Source organism: Danio aesculapii, chromosome 7, assembly GCF_903798145.1.
Source record: "Danio aesculapii chromosome 7, fDanAes4.1, whole genome shotgun sequence".
NCBI classification, from domain to species: domain Eukaryota; kingdom Metazoa; phylum Chordata; class Actinopteri; order Cypriniformes; family Danionidae; genus Danio; species Danio aesculapii.
Genome location: NC_079441.1, coordinates 3,974,641 through 3,998,326, shown reverse-complemented (window position 1 = coordinate 3,998,326; position 23,686 = coordinate 3,974,641). Strand labels below are relative to the sequence as shown.

At 38.0% G+C, this 23,686-nt stretch overlaps 2 protein-coding genes across 2 annotated transcripts in view; both read left to right on the top strand.

Moving 5' to 3' along the window:
- ltb4r2a (leukotriene B4 receptor 2a) overlaps nt 1-14,168 on the top strand; it is a 54,460-nt gene extending 40,292 nt beyond the window's left edge. The window contains exons 3-5 of the mRNA XM_056460904.1: nt 4,930-5,130; nt 5,387-5,430; nt 11,558-14,168. Coding sequence (XP_056316879.1) covers nt 4,930-5,130; nt 5,387-5,430; nt 11,558-11,873 — 561 coding nt within the window. The 3' untranslated portion in view covers nt 11,874-14,168. The remainder of the gene's footprint in view (nt 1-4,929; nt 5,131-5,386; nt 5,431-11,557) is intronic.
- A 5,510-nt stretch (nt 14,169-19,678) lies between these two features.
- Nucleotides 19,679-23,686, top strand: part of ltb4r (leukotriene B4 receptor) — a 28,981-nt gene continuing 24,973 nt past the window's right edge. The window contains exon 1 of the mRNA XM_056460905.1: nt 19,679-19,774. The gene's annotated coding sequence lies outside the window, so the exon portion shown is untranslated. The remainder of the gene's footprint in view (nt 19,775-23,686) is intronic.

The window sequence follows — 23,686 nt, the reverse complement described above, 5'->3', positions numbered from 1 at the left end:
TGTTTCAATTAAATGTAAATTAATCAGATTATTTACAAATGTAAATAATGTCACTCGACGGATAGAGAACTATGCAGAAGACATCGGTGGGCAAACCAAGGCAAAAACTAGTCTAACTCCATTCTGTTATAAATGAGATTGTTTTTGTTTTACTGTAATAGGTTCATTATAACATGTAAAAAATACTGTATTAAAATAACGCAATGTTTTCTAGTTACTTTTAAAAATTAATAAATTAATTAGGAAATTACGGCAACTATATTTACAAAAGACAGCACTTTAGGCTAGTGTTTAAGGGCTGAGACACACCAAGCTGATTCCAAACTACTTATGCCGACAAAACCAACTATGCTGTCGCTTCGTGACAGCTCATGTCTGGACCAAAAAGCTGCATGTAAAGGAACCAAACTAACAGCAGTCGACTAAACCTAAGCTGGTTATATGCTTGTGTGATCTGATAGTAAGACTGCAACCTGTTGTGGGCCCCAAAGTTGTATAGTTAATTATAATTTTATTTACTCATTATTTTTTCCAGTAACTCAATTTTTTAAAACAATCATATTTAACAGCAGGATGACGCAGTGGTGCAGTGTGTAGCATACAGCAAGAACGTCGCTGGTTTGAGCCCCGGCTTGGTCAGTTGGCGTTTCTGTGTGGAGTTTGCATGTTCTCCCCGTGTTGGCGTGGGTTCCCTCCGGGTGCTCCGGTTTCCCCCACAAGTCCAAAGACATGTAATATAGGTGAATTGGGTATGCTAAAATTGACCGTAGTGTATGTGTGTGAATGAGTGTATGTTTCCCAGTGATGGGTTGCAGCTGGAAGGGCATCCACTGCATTAAACATGTGCTGGATAAGTTGGCGGTTCATTCCACTGTGGCGACCCCAGATTAATAAAGGGACTGAATGGATATGGGATCAATGGTTATTTAATAGCTGAATTTGTGCAGAAAACTACATTACCCATGATGCTCTATTGAAAATTTCACTTGTAGGAGAGTAGCAGTGAGCAAAGGACAACAAAATAGAGCTCCGCCCACTCTCATGAAGCACTGCAGATGACACAAGGAAAATTAATTAGGTATTTGTATACAACCAACCATTTTAAATGAATCGTTCCACAGTTTTCCCTTGATTTTTCACCTGCAATGCTTCATGGGATTGTAGTTCTTCCCTTCAGTAAAGCTGTTTAGTTGACAGATTTGTGTGTTTGTCTTTGATAGTTTGGTCGGGAACTGATGAAGGGCAGTGCAGAGTTATTGAGGTCATCTCTGAGGTGTTCTGGATTTTATATCAATTTCCAATAGATTTGGTGGTTTGAATCTTCCTGTCTGTAAAGAGCTTCCCCATATCACGATACTGCCACGCTCATGAAGATCCCACCACAGATAATGCTTTGTGCCAAAAACATTTGGCAGAGCGCTACATTCTTTCTTGTTTGTAATGTGTTTGCCAAGCCTTCAGGCAGACATTGTTTCCATAACCGAACCCAGAAAGATACTTCTCCTGGTATTTTGTTCCAGACTCGAGTACTTCTGCTGCCAATAATTTTCTGTGCTATAAAAAACAACATAACATGTTCATTTATTAATTAATAACACGATGTTATTCCTATTGTTGAATATCTTTAAGATTGATTAATGCTTTTTGAATGACATCCCTTGTGCTCACAGTCATTAAGTGTGACCTATTATGCCTCTTTACAAGCTAAGTATCTGAAGTCACTGGAGTGTGTGTGTGAAATTTTAGCTCAAACTCCCACACAAATAATTTGGTGACTGTCGCTTTAAATTCAAATGAGATTGTGCTCTTTTTAAAAGAGGGTGGAGCTACAAATGTCTGTGTGTCAGCATAGCGGCAGATTCAAAACTGAACTAACTGAACTAATGGATAGACGACTGCTTCTCACTCAGGGCTGATTATGCTAATGAGGGAGAGATAAGCCCCTTTCACACATACAGACCTTTCCAGAAAATTACTGGCAATTTTCCGTGAACAGGCCCTTTTTGAAAGTACCAGTAAATTAATTCCGGCAATTTTCCGTAAGGAGAAGTTGTAACATTACCGATAATTCGCCGGAATGCTGCTCTGTGTGAACGCAGAAGAAAGATTGCTGGAAAAAGCACATTCTCAATAGGAACGCGCTGACGTGAGACGTCTACTCCAGCCAATCAGAACATTCAGATGCACTCACATCCGCACTGTTTACGAAAATAAAAGTCTTTGAATATTTTTCCGGACACATTTAGCTGCTAGATGTTAGTCAGATAACGTTTCTGTGTTCCTTCTTAATGCCAACTATGGAAAGAATTATCAATAAAATGCTTATGATAAACTTCTGTTTGTTTAATTTCAAGCTCTGCTTCAGTTGCTTGACGTGTGTGCATGTGAAGCAGTCGGTGAGCGCCAGCACACACACATATTATGTACCATCAACAAAAACCCGACCCCTTCTATGTTTACGGCTGAGAGTGCGAGCAGCTAGGGACCCAGCCCTCGCGGCCAAAACACGGACCGGCCCACCGGGAATTCTCCCGGTCCTCCCCATTATCCAATCCGGGCCTGTGCTAACGTTATATCTAAAAAAAAAGTGAGTGGGACATGTCCCCCCTGTCCCCCCCGGGAATTGCGCCACTGCTTTAGACCATGCGCCTGACCGTTTCTTAGTGTTTCACCACATGTACCACATGAACATCTCTTTACATTTAGGCTAAAAGACTGCTTTATTTTTTTATTTAGGCATACTTAGAATATTTGTACTGAATGTTTGTGCTTTCATTTCAGTTGTCTTTAACTTAAAATGATTAATAAAGGAATTATAAGGCTTTGACTTATTGTTTAATCTCATTTACAAGCACAGTAGCATATTTAAGGCTGCTGTGTGGGCTATTTATGTCCGTTCGCATCCCGTCCCTTTGCGCCCCCTGGCGGCTCATTCACAAACTGCGGTCATACACTAAAAACAAAGCGGCTCCTATTTCAAACGGCGGCGGTATATGACATGGCGGTAATAGTCACTTTGAACTCTCACCTACTGTATACAAGCACAGCCGGTTAGAGGTCAATTCTGGTTAATGATGTCAGAATTTACCAGTGTTTTGAATTGATGTGTGAATGGTCTCTCCGGAAAATTTCCGGAACATTCTTGCCTGTGTGAACCGCCCTTTTTTTAATTTACCAGTAAAGTCATTCCGGTAATTTTCTGGATATTTACCGTTATCACTGTGTGAAAGGGGCTATGGTCACTAATGACACACTCTGATGACACGTAAAAAGGGAGAATGTCAAACACAAAGTGTTTCTGCAGACTGTTTTGATCAAGTGATAAAATAAAATAAAAAATACAATTAATATTATATATTAATATTCACACACTGCTGTGTTCAAACTCCTTATAAACGTGATTTTTGCATCGTAGGTCCCCTTTAAAAATATATAATAAAATAGTGAAATGTTTACTTATAATTAAATAAATGATTTCCGTGTGAATAATTTTGCGAAACAAAATTAATTCTTGTTGTTGAAAGCTGAATTTTCTTTACATTCGTTACTCCAGTCTACAATGTCACATGATTTTTCTGAAATGATCCCAATTGGCTGATTGGTCCCTTTGCTCATCAGTGATCACCACAGCAGTATGAACCGCAAGAACCGATGCTCTTCCAGCTGCAACCCATCACTGGGAAAATGATCAAGAATATATTTGACTATTATGACTCTTGAATAAAACAATGGTATTCAAGATTCTTTGTTGAATGAACAAAAGTACAGTGTGTATTTGAATCAATTGAATAGCAGTGTCTTTTGGTCAAAATATGCACCCATGGGGAATAAATCCAGATATTCTTTTTACAATCCACATTTCCTAAAAGTAATGGTCATTCTACATTCCTACTCTCACCTATGGTCATAAGCTTTTCAAGACAATATCTCGGATACAAGCGGCCGAAAAGAGTCTCCTTCACAGGATGGCAAGGCGCACCCTCATAGATAGGGTGAGGAGTTCTGTCACCCGAGAGCAACTCGTAGTAGAGCCGCTGCTTCTCCACATCGAGAGAATTCAGCTGGGGCAGCTCGGGCATCTGATTCGCATGCCTCCTGGACGCCTACCTAGGGAGGTGTTCTAGGCATGTCCAACCAGGAGGAGGCCTCGGGGAAGACCTAGGACACGCAAGAGGGACTATGTCTCTCGGCTGGCCTGGGAACGCCTCGGGATCCCCTCAGAGGAGCTGGAGGAACTGGATTTTCAATCTGAATCAAACCATTCGCGCAATTCATGTCATTCACGTCGCAGGATGTCTATTCGAGTCTTTGCACTGACTTAACATGTAAATCGCTCGCGCTTGACGCTGTTTCCGCGTCTGGTGTGAACGCAGCATTAGACTGCTGCCCCCGTGACCCGGCCCCGGAAAATCAGATGAAAATTAATGAATGAATGAATCATGTGACACTGAAGACTGACACCAACTATTCTGGCATATGTTTTATGCAGTGGATGCCCTTCCAGCAGCAACCCAGTACTGGGAAACACCCATACACATTCATTCACACACTACGGCCAATTTAGTTCATAGCGCATGTGTTTAGACTGTGAGGGAAACCGAAGCACCCGGAGGAAACCCACGCCAAGTTGGGGAGAACATGGAAACTCCACACAGAAATGCCAACTGACCCAGCCAAGACTCGAACCAGCGACCTCCTTGCTTTGAGGTGACAGTGCTAACCACTGAGCCACTATGCCACCCTCAACTTTCAACTAAAGGAATTACATTTTACAGTATATTCACATAGAGAACAGTTATTTGTCATTATACTAAAATATCACTATTTTGCCACTATTTTGAGCAATAAATGAATTTAAGTTTGAATATAATCTGCACTGCTTGTTTCTCATCATGGCTCGTTATTTTGATGCGTGTTGTTCATCTATAGGAGGTGATGCAGTATTCTATGGAAACGGTGCTGGGCTTCTTGTTGCCGTACGGCGTGATCATTGGAAGTTACACTTGTATCCTGCGCAGAATCCGCAAGACACGATTTCGCAGACGCATCCGCAGTGAAAAGCTCATCCTGGTGATTGTCGTCACCTTCGGGCTCTTCTGGCTACCATACCACATCATAAACTTGGTGCAGGTGTGTATGTGTGTGACAAAAAGTCCCCACAAGTTTAGCAACACCAGAACATTAGGGGAGCTCATAAATCACACAGGATGAAGAATTTAAAAAATGTAAGGGTTGGATTTAGGGGTAGGGTTGGGTAGGGGGAGATAGTATACAGTCTGTACAGAATAAAATTCATTACGCCTATGGGAAGTCACCGTAAAGATAGCTGTACAAGTGTGTGTACATCTTCAAATGAAAGTGCCCTAATAGTGTGTTTCTCACACAGGTGACTGCTGCTTTACTTCCAGAAGGTTCTGCAGCGAAACAAAGGTGAGCAACTTAAGGACACAGCAGTGGAACATTGAACTGGGAAACACCCATACACTCTTGCATTTACACTCATACAATACAATTTTGTTTACCCAATTCACCTATACCGTATGTCTTTGGACTGTGGGGGAAATCTGAGCACCAGGAGAAAACCCACAAGAACATGAGGAGAAAACTCCACACAGAAATGCCAATTGACCCAGCCGGTACTCAAATAAGCAATCTTCTTGCTGTGAGGTGACAGTGCTAACCACTGAGCCACTATGCCACCCCCAAATGGGATGGTTATTTGAGGCACTCTCATACATTGACCCCTATCTAAGTTTACTCAACTATTACATGTTATGAACCCCTCACAAAAAAGGAAAATATTCTAGATAAGTCTGACAAGGGCAGCCAGAACAGAGAAAACAATATCTCTCATATGAGGTTTTGCATAGCTTGTCAGTGAACTATGAGTAGTTAATTCCGCTCCATCTGAAAGTGCATGCTGCAGATTAACTAGACCTGGCTTTATTGACGCATTGAGGTTGAAAAATCACCTTTGACTAATAGTACATTACTACTCACATTACTAATGATCAGAAGAAAAACTTTGCCTAGAAGGCAAAGAAGTCCAAGAGACACAATTTCCTGTTATGCAATTTCTATAAACCACAAAGTCGACCTCATTCTAGCCTCTTTTTTCTAAATGACATCACAACAGTATAATATTCAATATTGTTTTGAGTCTGTCTGGAATCAGGGTATCTTCTGTCCATTCCCTAATTCCCTAACTAAGAAAATGGCTGTTTTATGTTTTTTCTTTTGCTCACCAAAAAAAAAAAAAAAAGAAGAAGAAAAAAACCCAATGAGATTTTGGCTCAACTTTAGTTTTATGAACAGATAAACAACTTTAAAATTCATTATACATGTGTAGGCGGTGCTGAAATGCACTTTTTCCTCTGATTGGCCAACCAAATCTGAACTTATAACACCACCGTTAAAATAATTGTCACATTTGTTAAATGCCAGAATAATGAGAGCTTTTTTTTTGAGAACTGTTTATTAATTTCTAAACAGTCAAAAGTTTAAATACATTTCCTTGGTATTTTTAGCTTTGCTTTAAAACTGTATACATTTGGTCAAATGTTTTGGGTCTCCTTCCACAAGCTTCTCACAACAGTTTGAAGGAATTGTGGCCCATTCCTCCTGAAAGAATTAGTGTAACTGAGTCAGATTAGTTGGCTGGCTCGCTAAAGCTACATTTTCTATAGGATTGAGATCAGGGCTTTGTGATGGCCACTCCAAAACATTCACTCTGTTGTCCTTAAAGCACAGTTTAACTAATTTGGCAGTATGCTTAGGGTCATGGTCTGTTTGGAAGACTCATTTGTGGCCAAATTTTAATTTCCTGGCTAATATATTGAGATGTTGCTTCAGTATTTCTACATAATGTTCTTTCCTCATGATGCCATCTACGCTGTAAAGTGGACCAGTCCGTCATGCAGCAAAACAGCCCCACAACATGATGCTGCCACCCCCATACTTCACAGTTGGGATGGTGTTCCTAGGCTTGTAAGCTTTCCCCTTTGTCCTCCAAATGTAACACTGGTCATTATGGCCAAACAGTTCAATCTTAGTTCCATCAGACCACAGGACATCTCTCCAAAAATGAGTCCTTTTCCCAATGTAATTTAGCAAATTGTAATCTGGCTTTTTTTGTTAATTCTGCCATGTTGTCACACAAGAAAGCAGTGTGTTTGAGGTTTTCCTTAAATACTATTCTACAGTTGTGCCTCCAATTAACTCAAATGTTTAATCAAATTAGCCAATCAGAAACTTCCAAAACCTTGACACCATCATCTGAGCTTTTTCAGAGGCATAATAATCTTATTGTATGTAATGTTGACTTTCAAGAAAAGTTATAACAATTTCTCAAAAATCTCTCTCTCATTATTCTGCTATGAAGCATAACAGAAACAAATGTGATAATCCTAACTTACCTAAAAGAGATTTTTTTTTAAATGGTTATGTGCCTTTTTATACAGTGTATGTAAACTTCTGGTTTCAACTGTATGTATGTATGCATGTATGTATATATATATATATATATATATATATATATATATATATATATATATATATATATATATATATATATATATATATATATATATATATATATATATATAGCCCCAAGGCCCAATGTGTTCCTCTTTTTATTTTTTATTATTTTTATTATTATTATTATTATTATTATTATTATTATTATTATTTTTATTATTATTATTATTATTATTATTATATAATAAAGGCTTTGCTTGGAAGCAATCATGCAAACCAGGATCTTTGCTCAGCATCTGGTGCAGAGCAGCAATACGTTATGACCTTATTTTAATGACAAATGTCTAATAATAGTACTAATTTACGTTTTTATTTATTTTATGCATATGCAATGAATGTAAGCCTGATAACTGATCAAATGACAGAATATGTAAACTTAGTTTATATATTTAATTAAATAATAATAATAATTAAAGCCTGGGTGCTGGTCCACAGAGGACTATTATTTTGTGGGCGACGTCACAAGCTCAGATTTGGTTGGCGTTTCAGCAAATTAGTAAACGTGTAGAATGAATTTTAAAGTTGTTAATCTGTTTTCCTACCCTAAACCAAAAAACAAAAATCGAGCCAAAATCTCATTTTTTTTCATCTTTTGTGAGCAAAATAAAAACCAAAAAAATGTCCATTTTCATAGTTTTCCTTTTTTTGTTTGAAAGCGTATATGGAATGGACGGAAGATACCATGATTATCTGGGCCTTCCCCACGTAATCTTTTTTTCTCTCTTGTCTTGAAATTACCTGTTAAACCACTGAAACAGACTACAAATTATAGTTAGTATACATGTCAAATCAGTATGTGGTACTGTAATTCTGCCACAAAAATACATGCAAAAAAGAAGAAGAATACTTAGAGCATGCTCATAAATATTTATAAAAAAAAGATGACTATTACTACTACTACTTCTACTATAACTACTAACATTGCCACCTCGGTCGTTCAAATCCTGCATTTACCACCTGCACAGAAATCAACACCACTACTGACTTGTAATGCATGTTGCCAGATTGAGATAAAAATACTCTGAGATTGGAATATTTGATGAATTATTTAAGGTGATGAGCTTCATACAAGATCTGGCACCTTGACAAACATGGAGAAAAACAACTAGATTGGGCCATACAAATTGCGTAAGTTTCCAGGGAGAAATAAAGTAGAGGAATGGCGGGAAATGAGTGTGAAATGTGGGAGACTCCCGAGAAAAACAGGAGTGTTGGCAGGTATGATGGGACGTAGCATGACTTACTAGGGTCAAGACATGGGCTAATGACATCATCATTTTACAAACTAGATTCAAATTGACTGTTTACATGAAAAAGCCAGATCATCCATTTAAGATTTATCCATTCTGGTACCTGATTTAAAAAACAGCAGTTTTTCTCTACCAAAACATTGGATCTATCTGGACAAAATGTCTTTACAGTAGAAATTCTTTGCATATAGACCATTTTGAGGTATGTAAACAAAAACAATGGTTCCAACGTACTACCTGTTTTACATTTTTAATTTCTATAGCTTCCAAGAATCCAAAAAGAGCCACATATTGACAATGTTATGATAGCTGTTTTAACATTAAGTTATGTTTGAATTGCCTCTTCTTACAGTTATGAAATAGTTTGATAACAAGCAGGAAATGTTCATGGGCCAATGACACGACCACATTGAAATGGTCTATACAGCTAAATGCATCCCTGAATTGATGGGGGCCTTAAGCCCTGCTCACACTATGCAATTGTAGCTACAATTTGGTTTTAGACAAATTTGGCAAATCCTAAAAGATTAAAGTAGTCCTAGGTTAAAATCTCTGGTCTTTGATTGATGGCTTGACATGTTTACCGACAGCTTGCGATCAAACCTCAGATGAGGTTGTGGTAGTAATTAGAGAACTTCATACACATTCCTGCAGTGTTATTCAACTGCTATGAACATCCATCTAAGAACCAATAGGAGTGCAGCATCTGATGATGCAACATACCTGCCAACATTCGGATCTTAAAATCTGGGAGATTTTATCCGGTGGTGCGCGCGAAGTGAAGAGCGGTGGGGAGGGGGGGATGGTACGCGTGAATTGTAGAGCAGGGGTGAAGGTGGGCGCGAACTGGGGAGCATGTATGAAGATGGTTGCGCGTTGGTGTGCATAATGAACCAAAAATACGAGGAGGGGCCGGGGGTGGGTCTGAAATACGAGAGACTCCCGGGAAAAATGGGAGTGTTGACAGGTATGTGATGCAACCAACTTCAAATCACTTTGGAGAAACAATTGTTTTCTGATTTTATTATTGAGGTACACTGTGAGCAGAAACACCACTACACATTGTTTATGTTGTGAAGGATCATTTCAGAATGTGGGTTATTGAACGCATCACAGATGTTTTGACGTCAAACTCTGGATGAGTTTTCTTGTGTTTACATGTTTTGGTGTTCAGTCTGACATTATGACAGCTGAGATTATGTTTGCAGTCTGACAAGCTACAATCATTTAGGATTATGAGACATTGCACAGTGTGAGCCGGGCTTTAGATATGTTTTGCACATAGTTGACCCTGAATCCATTTAAGAGTTTTCAGACTGTTTACTTTGTTTACAGGCAGTTTTTAAAAAGCCCCTATTATACATTAAGGGCCATATTTTGGTTTTAAGAGTCTCCAACAACAGTCTGATATGCGTCCAAGGTCAAAATATACTTTCATTGTCTTATAATGTGCATTTATTTGTCCCTATTATCCCAACGACTCCCATATGATTCGTTTAGCAATTAATTTATTCCCAAACCCCTCCTTATCACGAAGCTAATCTGCACCGATTGGACTGATGACAGCCTGTTGCGATTGGTTGACAGCTTTCAGCGCGAGACAGAGTGAAATCCCCACCACGGCTTATCAAAGGACTCAGAGTGCATAGTGTATGTGTGAGCATACCTGCCAACACTCCTGTTTTCTCCCGGAAGTCTCCCATATTTCAGACTCATCTCCCGCCACCATCCCGCTTTGTTATTTAACTCTCGTAATTTTCAATGCAAGAGTGCATTAAAGCAGTGCAGTTAAACACCAGCATATTGCTCTATTCTTAACCATGACACACATTCAGTATCCCACAGTGGCAAAAGCTGCACTATTTTGAACCTTAACCACTGCACATGTGTAGGAACAGCTGATGGTGGCCATAGCAACAACAAACGGCAGTGGAACGTGAGCTCACAAACGAATTTAAATCTGTAAACAAAGCGGCACACGTCGCGTTTCAACGTGGCATTAGACGTGATATGAGAATATAAAGAGTTCACCTGATACAGTACAAGCATTTATAAGTAACACAACACAATTAAATACATACCAAAAACAAGGAGGCAGCCATTTTAATCACTTATTAACACTTGGGAAATGGAGGAAGAAACTGATCCATGAACTGTGTACTGTAAAGTCCCTGTCAAGCTCCGACAAAGTCCCACACATCAATAGTCTTTTCTGATTCTTCCTTTAACAAACAGCCGACGAATCCCCCATTGTAAGCATGTAAATTCCAGGGAACACAGCACAAGGCTGGGTCGATAATGCTGAGGTATTTTTGCAAAAATAAACCTTCACAGTTTTGTCTTTGGGTAGAGAAAATAACACTAACTTTCCCTCACACTTCCAATAATATCCAGGTAAGCACAACGTCTTCATGACTTGATTCAACCGGGATCAGCTACAGAGTTTGTGGGCGGGGCTAAATGTTTAAATTTTCCCGGTTTTGCGCATGCAACAATTGGGCGGGGCTTAAGTTTTGTAACGGCTAAAGACTCATTATCAAGATGATTCATTTGAAGCACTATGAGCCGACTCTTTTATAAATGAATCAATAGTTTTAAACACTGTGCACTTTCAGATTTAAGCCTTAGCTGGATATTTCACTTCATTTAGAGCTGTTACACACTACATAGAAGGTCATTCTCAAACACCCATAATAGAGGCTCTTTAAAAAAATTTCTATCTTGTTATAGTCAAAGAAGCAATAAAAAACCAACTGCTATTCCTCCAACAGACTGCAGGAAATCAGGGCGAATCTGCGAGCACTCACCTCCACCGTGGCCTTCGTCAGCAGTTGCATAAACCCTGTCCTCTACACATTCGCCGGGAAGTCCTACATCCGCCGGGAGGGTCTGGCCTTCATGGCGCGCCTGTTTGAGGGAACTGCACTGGAATCCACACGCAAGATCCGGAGGAGCAACCAGAACAGCCGAGAGCGAGACAAAGAGACGGACGAGGGAGAAAGTCTTAAAGACAAAGAATCAGATTCTATCAATACCATTAATCCAAACTCTGTTATAACAGTCGCACCTCAGAAAAATGGTAAGTGAGGGTCTAGTTGTGGTCCCAGAAGGGAAAGTCTGTGGTGCGAGCAATGGATTGTATGTGTGCTTTAGTGTTGCGTGGTGAGTAAATTGGTACATCTGGCTCTTCAAAATAAAAACTTTGTACCAATTACCTACCAGAAAATCACAAGAGAACAGATGGACCAGTGTCTAAGACAGAGGACAGAGGCTAAATAAGAAACAGGGGACAGAGGCTAAATAAGAAACAGGTTAAAACAATTACTAGTTCACAATCCAGTGAAGAGATCAACCTGGAATACTTGGAGCTCTGTTTATCCCTGCTTCGTCTCTTTGTCCAGGAGAGGGCGCCACAAAACTGACACAGCATATCTGACAGAAAGAGACCAGTGTTCCTTTCATCCGGACACTAGGTGATGTCAATTGTTATAACCAAAGACTCAAAGCTGGCCCAGTCAGATCAGTTTGGCCACATTCTGAGATTTAAGCTGGAAGTTGTTGTTTGTGCTGGTAAACGAGGACAGTTGCTTCTAAATTAATAGTAATGCCTTTCCCACAACATTGTCTGTGTTGTACTACTGGTTATACAGGGTTTTAATATTACTTTGACATTCATTTTACTAGTGTAGAAATATACACTCTAAAAAAGTTATTCAGTGGTTCTTTGGCTTGTAATCCTATGTAAGTGCTATATAGAGCCTAAAAAGGACCTGTAATGCAGGGGTGTCAAGCTCAGCCATGTAGAGTTCAGTTTCAGCACACTTAAGCCGCAGTGACACTAGAGCACAGGTGTCAAAGCCAGTTCCTGGAGGGCCGCAGCTCTGCACAGTTTAGTTTCATCTCTAATTAGAGCTGCGGGCCTCCAGGAACTGGCTTTGACACCTTCACACTAGAGTTTGAGCATGCAAAATTCTGTCAGACGGCACTTTAAAAACTGACGGGACAAAATTGGTGTGATGTGACAGATAAAATGAAGCGATTGCTCCATTTTCTTTGCATAGAGGGGTCATGTTTTGATCTTCATGTGACATGGAATCGTAGGTCAGAGTTTGAAATTTGAATGGAAGTCAATGAGGCTAAAAGTGAAGTGTGGCCGCGACTTTTATAGGTTTCGAACAAGTTTGATAGACTCAATTAGTTTGATAAGGTGTGTTTAACTAGGGTTAAAGCCAGTGTTGGGCAGCAGCGTTGCTACAAGTAGTGACGCTACTAGCTTAACTACATTTCTCAGTAGCGTGGCGGTAGCGTCGCTACTTTCTAAATCAAATAGTTTTTCAGTAGTGAAGCTATTTTATTAGTCAAGTAGCGCAGTTGCGTCCAAACAAGCTACATTTACCGATCGCAGATCAATAAGTGACGGCACCGACATTCACAGAGCTGTGAGGCCGGTGTCTAGCTGATGAAAGTAAATCCATATGATCGCGAAAATGACGATTTCTTCTTCATGTTTTACGGTGGTCGACAACACACATTTTGGTGCATTACTGCCACCTCTCGCTCTGGTCGGTGAACCAATTAGACCAGGGCAGGGCAAACTCGATCCTTGAAGGCCGGTGTCCCTGCATAGTTTTGCACCAACCCTAATCAAACACACCTGCTTGTAGCTTTCTAGTGATCTTGAAGACAGTAATTAGGGTGTTCAGGTGTGTTTGATTAGTGTTGGAGCAAAACTCTGCAGGGACACCGGCCCTCCAGGATCGAGTTTGCCCATGCCTGAATTAGACTAACACGAGAAATTTGCTTGATGGAAAGATGACTGAGGAAGAGGAGTTATTTCTGAAGCAGAATTTTTCGTGACCACACCTCGAGAAGTACATGTTACGATGCAATAACGTTAATTCTGATGCTGTGCTTTAAATGTGGAATTTTTGTTTTTACTGTTATATACTATAATGTGTTTCTGTTTAGTACAGCACATTATTTACAGTAAATAACTGAACTGAACTATTATGCCTCATATGTTTCATTGACAGTTTTATTGAGCACCAAGATATGATCGACTTGGATTTAAGTTGCTTCGATTTAAAAATAAAAATTGCAAAAATAGTTTCGATGTAGCTAAGCTACTTTTGCCATGTAGCTTTTAGCTTAGCTTGCTACATTTCCCAGAGGGTAGCTTTTAATGTCCTCAAGCTACATTATTGGTAAAGTAGCTAATAGCTTAGCTCACTACATTTTTTCAAGTACTGTAGCTTGCCCAACACTGGTTAAAGCTAAACCTCACAGAGCAGCAGTCCTCCTGGAGCTGAGATTGATAACCCTTCTGTAATGGTTATGGACCCTGCTGAAAAGTCCAGCTTAAACCAGCCAAGGCTGGTTGGCTGGTTTTAGCTGGTTGACCAGCCTGGTTTTAGAGGGCTTTTGGCCATTTCCAGGCTGGTTTTCAGCCATTTCCAGCCTGGTCTTAGCTGGTCAGGCTGGAAAATGACCAGCTAAATCCAGCTAAAACCAGCTTGACCAGCCTAGTTTAAGCTGGACATAGCTGGTTTTTGGCTTCCAGCCTGGCAAGGTGGTCAAGCTGGTTTTAGCTGGTCATTTTCCAGCCTGACCAGCTAAGACCAGGCTGGAAATGGCTGGAAACCAGCCTGAAAGTGGCCAAACCCCCTCTAAAACCAGGCTGGTCAACCAGCTAAAACCAGCCAACCAGCCTAGGCTGGTTTAAGCTGTTTTTTTCAGTAGGGGAGGTTCTTTAAATAAGTTAAGGTGCTATATAACATTGAGGTACTATGTACAACTACACTGTTCCTATTTACTGTGACCTTTTATGTGAAGCTGCTTTGACACAATCTACATTGTATAAGCGCTATACAAATAAAGGTGAATTGAATTGAATTGAATTGAATTGAATGTAGCACTAAAAGGGACAGTTCACCCAAAAATGAAAATTCTGCCATCATTTACTGACCCTTGAGTCCTTTTTTGTTGAACACAAAAGATCATTTGAACATTATTTTAACCCTGTAACCACTGACATCCATAGTAGAAAATATCCATAGAAGAAAAAACAAATACTACAGAATTCAATGGTTACAGATTTCTAACATTTTTCTTATGTTATTCAACACAACAAAAGCAAACCATAAATTGGTTTATTTGAACCCTAATGAACCCTAATGACTGTAAACTGCGTTTTATTTGTTAATTGATTATTTGTTGTCATGACAACAAATAATATTGTAAATGTATTTATGTGTTTTTATGCTGTCTGAACTGCTGAACAAATGTTTTTACTATTTTCAATGTATATAATATTACATCCTTCAAATTAAATGTGATGTTTGGTCACCGTTTGCATCTACGTGTGTGTGTGATGTAATTATGTGTTTAATTAAGGATCAAATGTTTATTGCTTGTTAATGTCTCAGTATCTGGTCTTCATGTTGGTGTTAGCCTTTAGCCTACAGCTCAGATTTTAAAAAGCCTTTTTTATGGAAAACATCTACAGTGCACAAAGATCTGATAAATGTCTTTAAAAGCTCTATTATTGACCATTCTCGAATATTAACAACAACATAGAAACATTCTTTTTTTTATTGAAGTAAACTTACTTTTAAGTTTTATTGAAGACAGATTCAGAAAGAAAAGAATTCTCTGTTTACATACTTTGTCCACTTATAACATAGAAACATTCTAAACATCTATTTAACATCAAATAAGAGACATCTAATAGATATACAGATGTGGCCACTGAGAATGAACGTGACCACACACAATGCTGCAGTGTTGCGCGGTGCAGCACGAAATAGTCGCAGCAAATAAATATCACTTATTAAAACTACCAGGTGTTTGTTATTCATTCATGGTGGCCTACAAAAAGTGATTCATCTGTAACGTTTCTAGGATGTAAGAGGAAATTACTATCCTAAAGCGATTACAGACATGATGCAATATATCAGATAGAGCTTGCGCAAGTCTGTCAGTTAATAGGCTGTACAGTGAACTGTGTGAATAGTTCAGTTTGGTTGATATTAAGTGTGAAAGTCCCCCCCTGATTGAAAAATTGATGTAATTTGACATGTTTTTTTGGTGTCAGTGTAAAAAGAATGAATGCGATCAATTTTAGATGTCAATTTGATGTCGTTTTGACCTCAAGATAATTTACATGCATTATATTGATACAAAAACCAGTGTAAAGATGTCATTAGGAATTAAACCTTTCGAACGAATACAATATTTCTAATATTACAATACTTTGACTTTTGGTCAAAAGAGCATCAATGTGTGGATGTCTAATAGACGTCAAGGTTTTGACATTAAATTGATTAACAGTTTTGATGTTTTTTGTCATCAAGGTGCCTACTGGGTTATTATAATACTCAGTTTGTAAAATTGAGTGCTGCCTAATAAACCTAATGATGATCATCACTCAGAAATGGGTTTCAAAAATGAGTTATGTTCAATAAAAGTCTTTTACGCCACAGGTCTTTGTTTACTATTCATTCATCATCATTTATAGTGGCCTATTAAAAGTGACTCTTGATCTCGAGTTGTTGGTTCCCTTTACATGCACACTTACTAGTCAGCCACTTTGATCTGTCACTTTTTAGGATGTGAGAGGAAATTACTGTACTAAAGCATTTACAGACGTGATGCAAAATATCACAGAGCATGCACAAGTTGTCAGTTTATAGGTCATATACAGTAGTATCCACTATGTGGACTACACAGTTTGATTGATTTTAGGTGTGAAAGTCCCACCCTGATTGAAAAATTGATGTAACTAATTTCTGACATTTTTTTTAGCGTCAGTGTTTAAAAAAATCAACGTGATCAACATTTGATGTGTTTTTGATGCTAATTTGATGTTGTTTTGACATCAAGATAATTTACATGCATTATATTGATACAAAAACCAGCGTAAATATGTCATTAGGAATTAAACCTTTCGAACGAATACAATATTTCTTATATTATAAAACATTTGGTGTCCTTTTATTGGTGGTCAAAAGAGCATCAATGTGTGGATGTCTAATAGACGTCAAGGTTTTGACATTAAATTGATTAAAATTTTTGATGTTGTTTTGTCATCAAGATTTGAGAGCTTCCTAATAATCCTAATAATGATCATCATTCAGAAATGTGTTTTGAAAAAAAAACAAATCAGCCTAATCAATATAAGATTGATTATTATAATACACAGTTTATAAAGCTAATAATCCTAATGATGATCATCATTCAGAATGTGTTCAATAAAAGTCTTTTACGCCTTAGGTTTTTGTTTACTATTCGTTAATCATCATTTATGGTGGCCTATTAAAAGTGACTCTTGATCATGCGATGGTTATCAGTTTATAGGCCATATAGTATCCACTATGTGGACTACACAGTTTGGTTGATTTTGAGTGTGAAAGTCCCACCCTGATTGAAAAGTTGATGTAACTAATTTTTTTATTTTTTGGCGTCAGTGTTAAAAAAAATCAACGCAATCAATATTTGACGTAAATTTTAGATGTCAGTTTGATGTCGTTTTGACCCCAAGGTAGTTTACATGCATTATATTGGTACAAAAACCAGTGTAAATATGTCATTAGGAGTTGAAGCTTTCAAACAAATACAATATTTCTTATATTACAATACTTTTGGTGTCATTTTATTGGTGGTCAAAAGAGCATCAATGTGTGGATGTCTAATAGACGTCAAGGATTTCACATTAAATTGATTAACAGTTTTGATGTTGTTTTGTCATCAAGGTGCCTACTGGGTTATTATAATATGTTCAGTTAATAAACCTAATAATCCTAATGATGATCATCATTCAGAATGTGTTCAATATATGTTCAATAAAAGTCTTTTCACCTCAGGTTTCTGTTTACTATTCATTCATCATCATTCATGGTGGCCTATTAAAAGTGACTCTTGATCATGCGATGGTTGTCAGTTTATAGGCCATATAGTATCCACTATGTGGACTACACAGTTTGATTGATTTTAAGTGTGAAAGTCCCACCCTGATTGAAAAGTTGATTTAACTAATTTTTTATTTTTTTTTGGCGTCAGTGTTAAAAAATATCAACGCAATCAATATTTGATGTAAATTTTAGATGTCAATTTGATGTTGTTTTGACCTCAAGGTAGTTTACATGCATTATATTGATACAAAAACCAGTGTAAATATGTCATTAGGAATTAAAGCTTTCAAACGAATACAATATTTCTAATATTACAATACTTTTGGTGTCATTGTATTGGTGGTCAAAAGAGCATCAATGTGTGGATGTCTAATAGACGTCAAGGATTTGACATTAAATTGATTAACAGTTTTGATGTTGTTTTGTCATCAAGGTGCCTACTGGGTTATTATAATGTTCAGTTAATAAACTTAATAATCCTAATGATGATCATCATTCAGAATGTGTTCAATATATGTTTAATAAAAGTCTTTTCACCTCAGGTTTTTGTTTACTATTCATTCATCATCATTTATGGTGGCCTATTAAAAGTGACTCTTGATCATGCGCTAATTGTCAGTTTATAGGCCATATAGTGTCCACTATGTTAACTACACAGTTTGATTGATTTTAGGTGTGAAAGTTCCACCCTGATTGAAAAGTTGATGTAACTAATTTTTTTACCTTTTTTTGACGTCAGTGTTAAAAAAAATCAACGCAATCAATATTTGACGTAAATTTTAGATGTCAATTTGATGTCGTTTTGACCCCAAGGTAGTTTACATGCATTATATTGATACAAAAACCAGTGTAAATATGTCATTAGGAGTTGAAGCTTTCAAACGAATACAATATTTCTAATATTACAATACTTTTAGTGTCATTTTATTGGTCAAAAGAGCATCAATGTGTGGATGTCTAATAGACGTCAAGGATTTGACATTAAACTGATTAACAGTTTTGATGTTGTTTTGTCATCAAGGTGCCTACTGGGTTATTATAATATGTTCAGTTAATAAACCTAATAATCCTCATGATGATCATCATTCAGAATGTTCAATATATGTTCAATAAATCAGTCCTTTTACGCCTCAGGTTTGTTTACTATTCATTCATCATCATTTATGGTGGTCAATTAAAAGTGACTCTTGATCTCGAGTTGTTGGTTCCCTTTACATGCACACTTACTAGTCTGCCACTTTCGTCTGTCACTTTAGCATGTGAGAGGAAATGAATGTTCTAAAGCACTTACAGATATGATGCAATATCACAGAGCATGCACAAGATGTCCATTTATTGGCTGTATAGTGTACAATGACATCATGTGGACTACACAGTTTGGTTAATATTACGTGTGATATTAGGTGTGAAGTCAAAACCTGATTGAAAAATCGATGTAACCAATTGTTTTTTTTACGTTTGTTATGTTTTTACATCAATTTTAGATGTGAACTTGATGTTGTTTTGACATCAAGATAGTTTACATGCATTGATTAAGACAACTTTTCTAATTCTACATTAATTTTCAGTCAGTTTAAAGGCTGTATAGTGAACAATGAACAATTTGCTTGCTATCAAAGTCCCACCCTGATTGCAACAGTCTGTAAGAACTAGAAACGGTCACTGAAGTTATGAAAACAACATGCTTCATGTGGAAACCAATGAACTCCACACACTATATCATTATCATGAACACAGGACATGGATTCCTCATCTAAACACCTCGAGTGATAGTAAACAAGGGTCCTAGCAAAAATAGAGATTGGTAGCAAGAGAACCAAAACAATAAACCAACTAGTCTCAGCATTGTCCTTTAATGCATGTTAGTGCCTTGTTCTTTCCTGTCTGAAGCAATTGGTTTCTCAAGTTGCTCTTCTTAAGAGGAAGCGATGACGTTTACAAAAAAAAACTCACACTACTCAAATGATTTAATGATAAAGACTTCTCACATACTGTGTAGATCTGATTGCAATACTGTTACTGTGACGCTGATGTTTCTCAGCTACAATATCTGCAAGGAAGTCCATGAGATTATACCAGGTAGGGTGCTGTTTACTGTGTACATAAATTGTTTAAATGCTAAATTATGATTATTTGAAAATGTACAATTGTCAGAAGGTGTCTGTAATGTTTGGGTTTACAATTATTAGGTTAGTACAAACCACAAAAGGGGTATTTTGGCTGGAGAATAAAGGGTGGTTGACCCATACCTCACAATTTACTCTCTCTCTCATGTGGTTTTAAACCGTTACCAGATTCTTTCTTCAGTTGAACACACTAGAAGATACTTGATGACTTCCACTGTAGAAAAAACAAATACTACAGAAGTGAATGAGTGCCAGCAATCTTCAACATATTGTCTTCTGTGTTCAACAGAGGAAGGAAACTCAAATAGACTTGTGACCCAGTGAAGAGTGAGTAAATGATGGCAGAGATTTATTTTTGGGTGAATTTCCCCTTTGAAGTAGAGGAGGTTTCCATACTGGGTCCCACTTTATATTAAGTGTCGCTTATACCTGTGAACTTACACGGTAGAAGTGTCAGTATGAAACTACAGTGTAGGTACATAGTATTTACTTGTGTAACACTGGTGTGACTACACACATGTAACAACCCACTGACTCACTAGCATGTGCAAGTTCAAATGCGTAACAGGACATTGGTAACACAATCTTTGGTAAACTACCCCTTTAATGTGAATTACTGATGTGATTCTACAATTTATCTTAAAACAACATATTAACATATATTTCTATATACACTAGGGATGTAATGGTATCTGAATTTCACGGTACGATAATACCTCGGTATAAATGGCACGGTACGGTATTTATTAAATCATTTACAGGTAAAATAAAACTAATGAAAAGACTCGAAAAAAAGTGCCGAAGTGTTTGTTTACTTGAGCACCGAACATATCAATGGCATACAAACTAGCCATCTATCTGTAAGCTTTGAAACAGAAACTTCAATTTTAATAACAGAAGTCAACCCAGGCTCATTCTGAGAACGGAGTCCTGTGGGCGTTTCTGGAGACCGCGAAATACGTCCCGGGAGGTATGTATTTTTGCAGTTTTTGTTTTCGCGAATCCATGAGAGGCCACTGTGCATGCTTTTTCACATCTCGAACGTCTCTCGCGAGCACCGTTAATGCTCGCGCCGTTCTCGAGTAAACCCGCTAGAGGCCGCTGTCGAACGAGCTTCCGCCTGTCTGCCTGGATGACAGAACGATTGACCGTGCGACCGGCCAATCGGCTGACTCACCCTCCTCCTTCCCTAAACCCAACCAACAACGATTCACAAAAGCCGTCCAGAAAAAGAAAAGCCCTTGTCAAATTTTTACCACGTTTTCGGATTTTGACCACATTCTCACCCTGTGACGAACTTTGTTTTTGTTTTCTTACCTGATTTCTGGAACCGCTCTTCCCCGGACTCGAACCCGGTTGTCATCGTCGTGGTCAGCCCCTCTTTGCACCTCGAGTCTGCCAACGTACACAAAGAGCTAACTGGACAAACTGGTTGCAGTGGGAAAGCCCTTCACACGGAGGCGAGCGGCTGGCCGGCAAGCGCCGAAAGGAACGGCGTTCAAATGAAATGCAGCCGTACGTACCTCCGGCTATGTATTTCGCGGTCTCCAGAAACGTCCACGGGACTACGTTTTCATAATGAGCCTGGGTTGACAAAAGTTATTAAACCATGCAAAAAAAAAAAAAAGTTTTAATTTAGTATTGTTGAAAACTCAGAAAAAAATAAAAATAGCAGCATACTTATTGCAGCTGGACCATTCACTCACACACTCACTTATTCAGACAGAGACAGGGTTTTTTAAGGCAAATTAGCATATGAACATAATCTGGTTAAAGCTGGGATCTCTGGGCATTTACAAAGTCCCTGTGCAACAGAAAAAAACCCTCTCATTTGTAACTGAGGTTTCTGGGACAGAGAGATATGACTTGGCCAAGGTTGACAGCAGTGTGTAACATTGCGCATTGTCTTTCCACCACTCGAGAGGATAAGCCATTAAAGAGATAGAGGTCTCTTTGCGGTACAAGTCAATGTCTGCATAAATCTGAGCAGTGTGCTGTGTTCTGCTGTCCCCTTGACTATTAGTCGTAACGTTATTCCCTGACTTGTATTTCACCACAGTCTGGCAGTGCTTGCATACCGTTTTTATTTATTTTTTTGTCAGTCTTTTCTCCTTTCTCATTTCTTTTTAGAGAGAAACCGAAATGCTTCCACACATTCGATTTAAAAACCAGCTTTAAGTTCGATCATTTCCAGCTATTTTTTTTCCTAGCTACTAGCAGCACCCTCCATTTCCGCATTACTGGATCTGTAGCGACAACAGACCGCAAAGGATGATGGCCATACTTGGGCTAATGGGAATTGTAGTTTCCGCTACCTTCCATTCGCTTCATTCGCCTGAGCAATTTTTTCTCAGAAGACCTATAGTTTTATCGAGTCATGCGACCACGGTAATATCGAAAAAAAAAAATTGCTATTGCGCTACGACGGTATTTACAATACCATTACATCCCTAATATACACTTATACTTTTTTTTGCCAGATGTTTGCTGTTGTTAAACAGCTGCTCAAATGCTTAGGTTTAATATATTACACAGTAATCTGTGACCATTTTACACTTTATATTGAGCGGACAGTTCTTGAGGATTTACCATGTAATTACACTGGTATCACTAGTTGAAACCTTTTAATGCAGTGTTAGTTCTGCCATTCTTATTCTAATACAGTGTTCAGAAGTACATGGTATGCAAACAGGTGTCTGAACACCTGTAAGTATATATTGCTGTTACACAATGCACTTATGTAATTCTTGATACAGATGTGTACATTTTAGGGTTGTTCCCAATGTCCTGTTACACATTTGAACTTACACATACTGTTCAATGTGTTGTTACATGTGTGTAGTCACAGCAGTTTTACACACGTAAATACTACCAGGGTGTACATACAGTTGAAGTCAGAATTATTAGCCCCCCTTTGAATTTTCTTCTCTTTTTTTAAATATTTCCCAAATGATATTTAACAGAGCAAGGAAATGTTCACAGTATGTCTGATAATATTTTTTCTTCTGGAGAAAGTCTTATTTCAGCTAGAATAAAAGCAATTTTTAATTTTTTTAAACACCATTTTAAGGTCAATATTATTAGCCCCTTTTGGCAATTTTTTTGATAGTCTACAGACCAAACCATCATTATACAATAACTTGCCTAATTACTCTAACCTGCCTAGTTAACCTAGTTAAGCCTTTAAATGTCACTTTAAGCTGTATAGAAGTGTCTTGAAGAATATCTAGTCTAATATTATTTACTGTCATCATGACAAAGATAAAATAAATCAGTTATTATAGATGAGTTATTAAATCTATTAAGTTTAGAAATGTGTTGAAAAAATCTTCTCTTCATTAAACAGAAAATGGGGGGAAAAAATAAACGGGGGGCTAATAATTCGGGGGGGGGATGGGGGCTAATAATTCTGACTTCAACTGTACACTGCAGTTACATACTACTTAGACATCTTGTTACCAAGATGAATAGAAGCGGTGGCCGGGGAGGACTAGCCTTAAAGGCGCAGTACACCAAAACCGCCACCAGGTACAAAAATGTATAAATAGGAATTTAATAAAAGGTATAATAAAAAAAAATCTGCTGGGTGTTTTGAGCTGAAACTTTACAGACACATTCTGGAGATCCATAACACTTATATTAAATCTGAAAAAAGGGGTAACCTAGGTGCCCTTTAAGTATAAATGATACTTGTACAGCATTTATTATTCATAGTTCAACATTTACTAATGCATTATTAAAATCCAAATGCATGCTTGTTAACATTAGTTAATGCACTGAGCTAACATGAACAATGAACAACTGTGTTTTCATTAACATGAATAAATACTGTAATAAATGAGGTCATTGTTCATGTCAGTAAATG